General features: G+C 47.0%; 3 protein-coding genes across 17 annotated transcripts in view; 2 read left to right on the top strand and 1 right to left on the bottom strand.

Annotated features, from left to right (window-relative positions):
- The window catches only part of LOC6727654 (trithorax group protein osa), a 30585-nt gene extending 21227 nt beyond the window's left edge, over positions 1–9358 (top strand). For 10 of the 15 annotated variants that reach the window (XM_039295255.1, XM_044923325.1, XM_039295254.2 and 7 more), the window contains 7 exons: positions 593–808; positions 1028–1256; positions 1873–2352; positions 2897–3056; positions 3269–3467; positions 3571–3652; positions 3718–9358. In XM_039295255.1, coding sequence (XP_039151189.1) covers positions 593–808; positions 1028–1256; positions 1873–2352; positions 2897–3056; positions 3269–3467; positions 3571–3652; positions 3718–7355 — 5004 coding nt within the window. In that variant the 3' untranslated portion in view covers positions 7356–9358. Of the gene's footprint in view, positions 1–592; positions 810–1027; positions 1257–1872; positions 2353–2896; positions 3057–3268; positions 3468–3570; positions 3653–3717 lie in introns of all 15 variants that reach the window. The other 5 variants (XM_039295264.2, XM_039295266.2, XM_039295267.2 and 2 more) reach the window with 2 other exon arrangements.
- Positions 9359–10044: 686 nt separating this feature from the next.
- Positions 10045–11197, top strand: LOC6739742 (RNA transcription, translation and transport factor protein). The gene is made up of 3 exons (XM_002076599.4): positions 10045–10250; positions 10321–10647; positions 10746–11197. The coding sequence occupies exons 1-3, from the start codon at positions 10184–10186 to the stop codon at positions 11099–11101; spliced, it is 750 nt and encodes a 249-aa protein (XP_002076635.1). The 5' UTR covers positions 10045–10183; the 3' UTR covers positions 11102–11197.
- Positions 11198–11465: 268 nt separating this feature from the next.
- On the bottom strand, positions 11466–12023 carry LOC6739743. The gene is made up of 2 exons (XM_002076598.4): positions 11747–12023; positions 11466–11683 (listed from the first exon to the last, which is right to left on the bottom strand). Exons 1-2 carry the CDS (start codon positions 11922–11924, stop codon positions 11565–11567), a joined length of 297 nt encoding a protein of 98 aa, XP_002076634.1. The 5' UTR covers positions 11925–12023; the 3' UTR covers positions 11466–11564.
- Positions 12024–12025: the final 2 nt, after the last annotated feature.

Here is a 12025-nt window from a genome sequence, read left to right on the forward strand (position 1 = left end):
ATGTCTCAGATTTCATTTTAAATCTTCAAAAAGGTTCCTACCGACTACAATTATACTACTTCAAATTAGTCTTCGGTTTTTAATTTTTTTGATAAAGTTAGTTAGTAGCCGAAATACATAGTCACCAAAAGCATCCACCAATAAGTCACTCGAATTATCGAGATTTTACATTTTGGAATGTTCTTCATTATCAGCTTGTGCTTTTTTGGTTCTCTTTTCATTTGCAACTCTTTTGCCTTTTTTTTGATTTCGCTTCGTAAAACTGAATCTGAATTATGTTAACAAGAAATTATGACACAGATTTCTTATTTTTTTATTGATTGGTTTTATTTGGAAACTCAATAACGAGCGTGTGCTACTCCTTAATCTTTCGTAGTTTCCTTACCCTAACCCCATTTGACCAAATTGTATTTGTAGTTTATCGTTTACCTTAGAATGTTGATTCCTATCACTTGCTAAATGCATCCACACAAAATACGTTTGTGCTCGCAATCTTTTGATACTCTTTTTTCGATCGACACTTGCGTCATGAACCTTTGAATGCCAACATTGGCTCATAATTCCAATCAACTTGACTCTCTCGTTCCGTCAGGTGACCAAGAGCAAGACCTGGAAGGATATTGCCGGACTCCTGGGCATCGGGGCGAGTAGCAGTGCGGCATACACACTGCGAAAGCACTACACCAAGAACCTATTGACCTTCGAGTGCCACTTCGATCGCGGTGACATCGATCCTCTGCCGATCATTCAGCAGGTGGAGGCGGGCAGCAAGAAGAAGACGGCCAAGGCTGCTTCGGTTCCTTCGCCAGGTAAGTGTTTATCAAGTGCACAGAACGCTTGCAGTCCTGCGCCGTTTTCCCCTAACACCCGATGCTTAATTTAAATTTTCTTTCCGTTTTTTTCGTTTTGTTTTTGCGTACGTACCACCCAACCGACAACTCGCTCACAACTATTTCACACTTTCTGCTCGCCCCATCTCCAAAACGTCATCGAAAAAAACCAATCTACAAACCATTTGCAACCAATCGGTGGTGGACATTTGGATGCTGGAACTACGAACTCCACAGGCTCGTCGAACTCACAGGACTCGTTCCCGGCTCCGCCAGGTTCCGCACCAAACGCCGCGATCGATGGCTATCCCGGCTACCCGGGCGGCAGTCCGTATCCGGGAGCAAGTGGACCGCAGCCGGATTATGCGGCAGCGGGTCAGATGCAGCGTCCGCCCTCCCAAAACAACCCGCAGACTCCTCACCCCGGTAAGAATCAGTTTGGCAGTATCTTTGATAAGTATAAGGTTTATAGAGTGGCTTCAGATCGTTGACATTTGTTTGAAAGAGTGTACAAATCAATTAGCCAATTCATTCATCCATTCACTAACTAAAATTGGAGCTATGTCAATTTGTACTTTTGTTAAAAGTATTACGGATCTTGCCACTCTAATACATAAACTGTTAACTTAATTTTTTTGTAATCAATTTGTGTTCTGGTATTTTTGTTTTGGATAATTACTAAATTGTTATCTGATAGATGATATGCTTATTCTGATAACTATTTCGCCTAATACCCTACTTTCTGTACATATATACGTGTAATTAGGTATACGATTCTTAATGTTTATGTTGATCAATCATTATTAATTTGATATGTGTATTTTGTTTATTCATTTTTATGTTTTTGTAACGTTTGTGTGGGCGCACTACTAAAATATATAACTCCACACCCACCACCAACCACCATCACAACAACGATGCTTCCATGTATCTCCACCACCAAAACAACAACAACCAAACAATTCATTTGTGTGATTCACTGACTCATTCATTTCGATTCATCCAAACCAAACCATCCAAATCGCCGCTTGCCGCCCCTCAGGCGCCGCCGCCACTGTTGCCGCCGGCGATAATATAAGCGTAAGCAATCCCTTCGAGGATCCCATTGCTGCCGGTGGCGGCCCGGGTTCGGGAACCGGTCCTGGCCCAGGTCAAGGCCCAGGTCCAGGTGCTGCATCCAGTGGTGCTGGAGCTGTTGGTGCTGTAGGCGGTGGCCCACAACCACATCCACCGCCCCCACACTCACCGCACACAGCAGCCCAACAGGCGGCCGGCCAACACCAACAGCAGCATCCGCAGCACCAGCATCCTGGCCTGCCGGGGCCACCACCGCCGCAGCAGCAACAGGGGCAGCAGGGGCAGCAGCCACCACCATCAGTGGGCGGTGGGCCACCACCAGCACCACAGCAACATGGGCCTGGTCAGGTGCCGCCGTCGCCTCAGCAGCATGTGCGCCCAGCCGCCGGAGCACCTTATCCGCCGGGTGGCTCCGGCTACCCAACGCCTGTGTCTAGAACGCCAGGTATACTCATGTTTTATTTTGCTCCCTCATCTCTTTCTTTATCCTATTTTCACATTTTGCCCTTCATCTGCCATCGATTTCGTTCGTCTTGTGTTGCTTTCTACTCATTACTTACTTTGGCTAATGACTAATTTTAACTAGTTCATAATGATTGCATGGCCTGTACACCTAACACTTCTAAACTAAGCTACTACATTATAACATTTAAAGTATTTTCAGCCACTTTTTGTATCTTGTTATGTATTTATTCCTGGTTTTAAGATTTAATCATTAAGTGCAAAACAACAAGTCCAAACTGTGGCCAACTTTAACTATTGATTGTTTACTATTGTTTAATTTACTATTATTTCAGTTCAAATTATGTTACTGTTTCCAAATTTGTATGCGAAATTTCCTTTAACAACTTATTAGTTTCAGACGGATGTTCCACATGTCAATTGGCCGTCTTTTCGTAACCGTTTTTATATTTCTCTTACACAAGCAATACTCGGCTTTCGTGAAACTGTTCTTATCATTATACCTTGCTTATGTATGATATTTGCAGGCTCACCCTACCCATCACAGCCTGGAGCTTACGGGCAGTACGGCTCGAGCGATCAGTACAACGCCACTGGGCCACCCGGCCAGCCATTCGGACAGGGTCCAGGACAATATCCGCCGCAGAACCGAAACATGTACCCTCCCTACGGGCCGGAGGGGGAAGCGTGAGTGCACCCCAATTAACCCACTTCATACCCCTTCAACACACACACACACTCAACGACATCACATCCACATCCAGACCCCCACGTACACTCAACAACCTCTGTACTGTAGCTGCCCGATATAATCTCACTGGACTAAACTTGAGAGCTGTGATTTATCACTGAGAGGCATTACTAATTTCTGTTTTATGTTTTTTTCAATTCTTCCACAGTCCTCCAACTGGTGCCAATCAGTACGGCCCCTACGGCAGCCGACCCTACAGCCAGCCTCCACCGGGAGGTCCTCAGCCGCCAGCGCAGACGGTTGCGGGTGGACCGCCGGCCGGCGGAGCTCCAGGAGCACCACCCAGCAGCGCCTATCCCACGGGCAGGCCCTCCCAGCAGGACTACTATCAACCACCACCAGATCAAGTAAGTCCGGAATTCTTAAGAAATAACCAAACACAATAAGCGTGCTGCTAACGTTCATCCATCTTTTGAATATTTCTAACGCCTTTGTCTTTTTTTTTTGCAGAGTCCACAACCGCGAAGGCATCCCGATTTTATCAAAGACTCACAGCCCTATCCAGGCTACAATGCTAGGCCTCAAATTTATGGTAAGTCCTTCGCAGCATTGCGAGTATAGCAAATGAGCAATAATTGACCTTTTATTTTTAATCAGGTGCTTGGCAAAGCGGTACCCAGCAGTACCGGCCACAATACCCATCATCGCCTGCTCCGCAAAACTGGGGAGGTGCTCCGCCACGCGGTGCTGCACCTCCGCCAGGCGCACCACATGGACCGCCCATCCAGCAGCCGGCAGGAGTGGCTCAATGGGATCAGCACCGCTATCCGCCTCAACAAGGTCCTCCGCCGCCACCTCAGCAGCAACAGCAGCCTCAACAGCAACAGCAGCAACCGCCGTATCAGCAGGTGGCTGGACCTCCTGGGCAGCAGCCGCCTCAGGCGCCGCCACAGTGGGCACAGATGAACCCCGGGCAAACTGCGCAATCAGGAATAGCACCTCCGGGCTCACCACTGCGCCCGCCCTCGGGGCCAGGCCAGCAGAATAGGATGCCCGGCATGCCGGCACAGCAGCAACAGTCGCAACAACAAGGTGGAGTTCCGCAGCCACCGCCGCAACAGGCATCCCACGGCGGCGTTCCATCGCCAGGATTGCCACAAGTGGGACCCGGTGGAATGGTTAAGCCACCTTACGCTATGCCACCGCCACCATCACAGGGTGTGGGTCAACAAGTGGGCCAGGGGCCACCCGGCGGCATGATGTCGCAAAAGCCACCGCCGATGCCGGGACAGGCAATGCAGCAACAGCCTTTGCAGCAGCAGCCTCCCCCGCACCAACACCCACATCCCCATCAGCATCCGCAGCACCAGCATCCGCACCAAATGCCGCCAAACCAGACTGCCCCCGGTGGATATGGTCCTCCAGGAATGCCCGGAGGTGGAGCGCAGCTGGTAAAGAAGGAGCTGATCTTTCCACATGACAGCGTGGAATCCACCACGCCTGTACTTTACCGAAGAAAGCGGCTCACGAAGGCGGACGTGTGCCCGGTGGATCCATGGCGTATATTCATGGCCATGCGATCTGGTCTGCTGACCGAGTGCACGTGGGCACTAGATGTGCTTAATGTGCTATTATTCGATGACTCAACAGTCCAGTTCTTTGGCATTTCAAACCTGCCCGGCCTGTTGACTCTGCTGCTTGAACACTTTCAGAAGAATCTCGCCGAGATGTTCGACGAACGGGAAAACGAGGAGCAGTCCGCTCTGCTGGCGGAAGATGCGGATGACGACGCGGACAGCGGCACAGTGATGTGCGAAAAGCTGCGGACCAGCGGACGGCAACCTCGATGTGTGCGCAGCATCAGCAGCTACAACCGCAGGCGGCATTATGAGAATATGGATCGCAGTGGCAAGAATGGAGCCGGCAATGGCAGCGACTCAGAAGACGCCGACGAGGGAATTGATTTGGGTCAAGTGCGAGTACAGCCTAATCCTGAGGAGCGCTCACTGCTGCTCTCCTTTACGCCCAACTACACGATGGTCACGCGAAAGGGTGTGCCAGTGCGCATACAGCCCGCCGAGAACGACATATTTGTGGACGAGCGCCAGAAGGCGTGGGACATAGACACCAACCGCCTGTATGAGCAGCTAGAACCCGTAGGCAGCGATGCCTGGACGTACGGGTTCACAGAGCCAGATCCCTTAGACGGCATTATTGACGTCTTCAAGTCGGAGATAGTTAACATTCCATTTGCACGCTACATCCGCTCTGACAAGAAGGGAAAAAAGCGAACGGAGTTGGCTTCCTCATCCAGGAAGTCAGAAATAAAGTCGGAGGAGAATAGTACCGAGGAACAGACGTTTAACAAGAAACGGCGATTGGTAAGCGGAGGCAGCAGCAGCAGCGGAGTCCACGCCGAAGGCAAGAAGTCCAAGCTGACGAGTGAGGAATTCGCCCAACCAAACGCCGAAGTCAAAAAGGAGCCAGGTACGGCGGACAGCGATTGTCGCCCCGTTGATATGGATATCGAAGCACCGCAGCAACGTCTGACCAATGGTGTGGCACCCAGCTCCTCGACTCCCGCCATTTTTGATCCCCGGACGACTGCCAAAGATGAAGCGCGGGTGCTTCAGCGAAGGCGTGACTCCAGCTTTGAGGATGAGTGCTACACACGAGATGAGGCGTCGCTGCACCTGGTCAGCGAGAGCCAAGACTCGTTAGCGCGGCGCTGCATCGCTCTCTCCAACATCTTCCGCAACCTGACATTTGTGCCCGGCAACGAGACGGTGCTGGCCAAGTCTACCAGATTTCTGGCGGTTCTTGGTCGACTGCTGCTCCTGAACCACGAGCACTTGCGGCGCACACCGAAGACGCGTAACTACGATCGCGAGGAGGATACGGACTTCAGTGACTCGTGCAGTTCGCTGCAGGGTGAACGTGAATGGTGGTGGGACTATCTGATTACCATTCGGGAGAATATGCTGGTTGCCATGGCCAACATTGCTGGACACTTGGAGCTGTCGCGCTACGATGAGCTGATTGCCCGCCCCTTGATCGACGGCCTGCTGCACTGGGCCGTATGCCCGAGTGCTCATGGACAGGATCCGTTCCCGTCATGCGGACCCAACAGTGTTCTCTCGCCACAACGACTGGCACTCGAGGCTCTTTGCAAGCTGTGCGTGACGGACGCCAATGTTGACCTCGTCATTGCCACTCCACCATTCTCGCGACTGGAAAAGCTGTGCGCCGTGCTTACCCGACATCTGTGCCGCAACGAGGATCAGGTGCTGCGAGAGTTCTCTGTGAACCTGCTGCACTACCTTGCCGCTGCTGACAGCGCCATGGCTCGGACCGTGGCGCTTCAGTCTCCGTGCATCTCATACCTGGTGGCCTTCATCGAGCAGGCCGAACAGACGGCGCTAGGCGTGGCGAACCAGCACGGAATCAACTACCTGCGCGAGAATCCCGACTCGATGGGTACCAGCCTGGACATGCTGCGGAGAGCTGCCGGCACCCTGCTCCATCTGGCCAAGCATCCGGACAACCGGTCGCTGTTCATGCAACAAGAACAGCGGCTGCTTGGTCTGGTCATGTCGCACATCCTGGACCAACAGGTGGCTCTGATTATTTCGCGTGTTCTTTACCAAGTGTCGCGAGGAACCGGCCCTATTCACTCCGTGGAGTTCCGTCTGCTGCAGCAGCGGCAACAACAACAGCTGCGACCTGGTCCTGCTGAGAAGCAAGCAGCCAGTGCAGGAGGAAGTGCGACAGTAAAAGCGGAGACTGCATCGACGGAAACGAGTTCCACTGAAGCGAAGCCCGCACCAGCAGCCACTACGGCAGTGGTCAACGATGAGAACAGCAACAGTAGCCAGCAGTTGCCGCCGGCAGCGACGTTCAACGACGTGAGCAACAGCAGCACCAACAGCAACAGCTGCGGTACGGCCAGCAGCAACCAGACGAATAACAGCACCACCAACAGCAGCCACAGTAGCAGTGCAATCAGCAGCCAATCGGCTATCACGGTAGCCGCTCCATCAGCAGCCGCAACAGGAGCACCATCAGCGACAGCAGCAGCGATTGCCAGCGATCAGCAGCAGGTGAGCAAGGCGGCTGCAGCTGCGGCCGCTGCTGCGGCTTTGAGCAATGCCAGTGCAGCGGCCGCAGCAGCTGCGGCGGCGGCAGCTGCTTCCGTTGGTCCGCCCACATCGTCGAGCGTGTCCGCCGGAGCAGCGGTCGCTCAACCAGCGGCACCTCCACCAACCAATGCAGGAACAACGACAGCCGTTGCGTAGTATACGACAATGATGCCAGCGTCCTACTACTGGCCACGAACCCCGCGAGGGGCAGTCGACTAAGCTGGAGTTCGGTGAAAGAACAGCGGGCCCAGGAGCAACTCTGAAGTGCAAGAGCAGAAGATGATACCTGCATCCAAGTGGGGTGGGCATGTAAATTTACTTAAGTATGGCGCCAAGTAGAGAGTCATGGTGTGCGAGAACTCGTGTCCGAACTCCAAGGATACGTAAACGGGAACTCAGCAGGTGCAGCGCCTGCAATGTATCTGCGATGGAATGGCTCGCCTATCCATCACTGTAACAGTCAATACAATAACAACTGTATATTTTTTCACTCAAATCTAAAAATAGTAAATATGATAACTAAACCTAAACCCTAAGCATTAAGAAATTGCAGCAGCGTAGTTATGATCATTCGAAAAGGAAACTGTTCGGAGCAGAACCACTGATACTAACCGATCGAGATATAGGATCGGGGATTATTATTGAGTCGAACGTGAAGATAAGAAACGGAGGATAACAAAGTTAAGAGCGAAATTCAAGCACACAGCATACTTATTGTACTAAATTTAATAAAAATGAAGCGACGAGCGAGGAGGAATAACTAACACATACATATGCATACGCACGCTACGGTTTATCGTATATTAAATATATATATAAATAAATGCATAAATTACATGAGAATGAATTGTGTATGTAAAGGGATGAATGCATACATACGTACATCTAGACATTGATATATAAATACATAGAGGATAGTTTTTAAATTCTACCACTTACTAATACCTACATAATACCACAATGTGCAGCATAGGTACTCATAAACTGATCAAACTGAACGAACAGCGAAGTTCACGCGGAAATATTTAAAAGCAACACGTATATAAGGCAGTTTATTGGATTCAATGTGGACTAGGTGTTGCAGAAGGACTAATCCTAAGAGATGACTAAAAACCATTGTACATACTTAACTATTATGTAAATTTCACTGTATTTTTGTTTTTACGCAATGTTACAAGGCACATGTAAGTGGCAGCACTGCATTTCGTATTATGTTTATGTGTATGATGTTGTATGATGTATGGATGGGCTGCGAAAATTCCAACTTCTTAGTTTTAATCGCATAACTCGGAGGCGAATCGAAATGAAATTAAGCGAGAGAAACAAGCAAACAGGCAAAATTGAAAAACCCACAGATGAAGGCAAGCAAACAATTTAAATTGAAATCAAATTAGGTGATATAATATATAAAAATACATAACATATACATACATAATTAATATAAACGAAACATGAAAAATCGAAAAAATGAAACCCTAATGCTGTAATCTTATGTTAACTGTATTATTTGCTGGAAGTGCTGCTGCTTCGTTTTATTTTATATTGAACTTACTTAAGGCGTAAATGACAAGATAAATAATTAGGTTTTTATCTTAATCTTAATTTAAAATATAAAACAAATAAAACCAAGAAAACAAAGCAAAACAAAACGCAACCATAAAATGCTATAAAACACAAAGCGAAGCAAATCGAACTAAAGCTGTAGAGAAGCACGCAAAAAGGACTAATAACACACATCCACACCCACACCCACACCCAAAATGCTTGGCGTTAGGAAACCAATAAACAATTAATGCAAAACCATACATGGGTGGGTGCACCAATTTGTATACTAAACTTTCTCACACATAATTAACGTGCTACATAAGAGAGATCGAACATGAACTGTCTCCAGATTCTGGCTTGAGCAAGTCTAGAGATCCTTCCGGTTTCCGGTGGCGATCCTCTGGATCCAGATGAACTGCAAGATATTGGGAGATAATAGGAACGTGCTGCTGTTGATACGTGTATTCGTGTAGTTGTTTGCAAACAAATATTATAACTCAGCATCTCGATATATAACGTGTAGTTATTAGTCTATAATTTGCTAGGATGTAAATGTATGTCCCTCAAACTTAATTTAATTATTTAATTAATATACATACATATATGATATACAATACAGCCTTTGTACTTGTCGTTTCTTATCGCGAATAAGGGATAAGGGATACATAATTTCTGGTGTGGAAATACTTTTTAGAACTCATTTTGATTTTTTCAGTGTAAATCAATTGGTCAGATTCATGAATCCTATAGCTTCTGTTCAGCGAAGGGCATTCACTGTTGAGCGGAAGATTATGATAAATGTATATTCGAGATAATATGCAATTGGGCACCTAAATACAACGTGAAGGTTTTGAAAAGTTTAGTAACAAGAAGTTGTTAGCCTGTTTTTTCAGCATTGAGGTAGCTGTTACCAGATTGGAAATTTGTGCATTGTAATTATACTGTCAATTTGTTTCAAAAATCAATTTTAAAATAACTTACATTAATATTCGGAATTTTTTAGTTCCGGGATAAATTGGACCTTTTTAGGAGACAACACTTTTTCCATTTGTTGGTTGGCTAAAAGACATTCAACAGTGGAACAATTTTTTTATTTACAATTTGAATCGGTCAATGAAGAGCTTTAAAATTGTATAAATAGTTCTGCAATTATTTGAATACTATAATGTGTAAAAAAAAATAATAATCGGAAATAAGGTGTTTGAAAGTAAGGAGACAAAATATTTGATTTAAAAATTATATATCGATACTTTTTCAAGATTATAAAATTCGAACAGCTTTATTACAGCAAGTTGGCAGGTCAATTTCTACGTCGATAGTTCCTCTCTTTTAATGTTCCATCCCTTAAATCTGGGCGATAAGTACAAGCACAACCGGCTGTGACATTTTTTGTAATTTTGCGGAGCGAATCGATTTTTGTATTGAAATCCGTTGGAAGCATGCTGTCGCTCAAAATGAAACTCGAGGTACTGGGTCATCCCGGTTTCACCGAAGTGGTGATAAGCGGTAAGTGTCCTAGTTTTCCACCTGATGGAGCTATAAGTCATCCTTTTCTTTATTTCATTCCGTTCCGCAGATCGCAAGGAATTCGCCAACACAGTCCTATGGTTGGAGGACCAGAAGATCCGGCTTTACTCCATAGAGGATCGCTGTAAGCTGCGCAATGTCGACAACCCTGAGGTCTGGAAGGAGGGCTACTTAAAGTACTGTGCCGATCTAAACATGCCGCCCCTGGAGACCCGACAGGAGCAGCTGTCCTGGATTCTCAGCTATGCCGTGCGCCTGGACTTCCTCGATGATCCTGACCAGTTTGCCTCGATTAACAGCAAACAGGTGCCACCCCAAAGCAATGGCAAGCAGACCCAACAGAAGGTCCAGGCTATTTTCGAAGGAAATATTAATAGTAAGGTTTCATTTTACCCAATTTAACATTTAAGGAACTTCAAATTTATATAATAATCAGGTGAAATACTAAAAGTATTAATTCTTTCTTCCCACCAGCTCAGGAAAAAGCGTTCGTGGATGCAGTCCGCCTGCTGGCTAGCAAACTGAATGTGCCCCACCACCCGAACCATCTGTTGCAGCTGGAGGCTATCGCTCGCGTGGTGCACGAACGCCTCTCGCCCGCCGCCAAGGATCGCAAGCCGGTATTGGGCAAACCCTTCCCTTTCGACAAGGGAAACGACGTCGTTTCGTCCAACGACCCTGCCCTGGACCTGCCCATGCGCATCCTACGTCTTCTCCAGATCCAGAGCCTACGCGAGCTGCAGACACACATCAATGAGACCATTGTGGCGGTGCAGAACATCACGGCCAATCCAAAGACTGATACCAAGCTGGGGAAAGTGGGATTCTAGGCGATTAACAGTGAAGGACACAATTACAGAGGTCTACATGTAAATTTGTTGCTTCGAATGAAACAGAAAAGTTTTGAAATTGTATCTATAAAATATCCTTTAAAGCCAAGCAACAACATTTAGCAGAAATCAATAGATGTGCAACAGCCAAGCTATGAACAAGCAAACACCTTTTTTAAAAGCTATAAAATAAGAATGCTCTAGATATTTTCTACAAACATGTTTATTTATGATCCTGTTTTCAAAAGATGCAATATTATGTACGCCTATGTAATTTATTTATTTAAAATAAATCATAAATTTCATAAAACAAACAAGGTTTTGTTTTCAATGATTTTGAATAGAAAAAATTCCTAAAACAAGGTTACAGCTATATTATTTTATTGCCACGTGGTCGTACAAAAGAAAACATGAATCTTTATATAGTTAGCGAGACTACGATTAGAATTAAAAAGTAATTGAATTAACGTCTAGAAAAGAACTGATGATCAGTGCCAGTATTTTCCTGTTCCTTTGGCTCCACGGCGGTTGCCTTCAGGAATTTCGCGTCTGCCAGGCGGGCCACGCCCAGAACTCCAACGGCTGGGGGCGGCGAAGGAGAAAGGAGTAAACATAAAACCGGATTTAAGATCCCAAGTGGCTCACCTGCAGCTAAGCCTTTCATAGTGAAATTCTCCAGAGGTTTCGATCGCCTCTTTTTCGACTGTGCCAATAGGAAGGCACCGATTCCCAGGAGTCCAAAGCCACTGACCAGACGGCAGGCCAAGCAGTCCACCTCGTTGGAACCGTTGTCCTTGTTCCAAAAAGAAAGTCTACCGATCATTTTTTAAATTATTTCAATAATAACAATTTGGAAATGGATTTGGGAAGTAAGGCGACAACTATCGATATACCAAGTTTGACGCAGGGCTGCCAACTTGATTG

Source organism: Drosophila simulans, chromosome 3R (genome assembly GCF_016746395.2).
Source record: "Drosophila simulans strain w501 chromosome 3R, Prin_Dsim_3.1, whole genome shotgun sequence".
NCBI lineage: Eukaryota > Metazoa > Arthropoda > Insecta > Diptera > Drosophilidae > Drosophila > Drosophila simulans.

Excerpts from the sequence above, each read along its gene's own strand:
- LOC6739742 (XM_002076599.4), top strand. The coding sequence starts at position 10,184 with ATGCTGTCGCTCAAAATGAAACTCGAGGTACTGGGTCATCCCGGTTTC. Across the intron at positions 10,251-10,320 it reads CACCGAAGTGGTGATAAGCG|ATCGCAAGGAATTCGCCAAC; the intron begins GTAAGTGTCCTA and ends TCCGTTCCGCAG. Across the intron at positions 10,648-10,745 it reads TTTCGAAGGAAATATTAATA|CTCAGGAAAAAGCGTTCGTG; the intron begins GTAAGGTTTCAT and ends TCTTCCCACCAG.
- LOC6739743 (XM_002076598.4), bottom strand. The coding sequence starts at position 11,924 with ATGATCGGTAGACTTTCTTTTTGGAACAAGGACAACGGTTCCAACGAG. Across the intron at positions 11,684-11,746 it reads TATGAAAGGCTTAGCTGCAG|CCGTTGGAGTTCTGGGCGTG; the intron begins GTGAGCCACTTG and ends CGCCGCCCCCAG.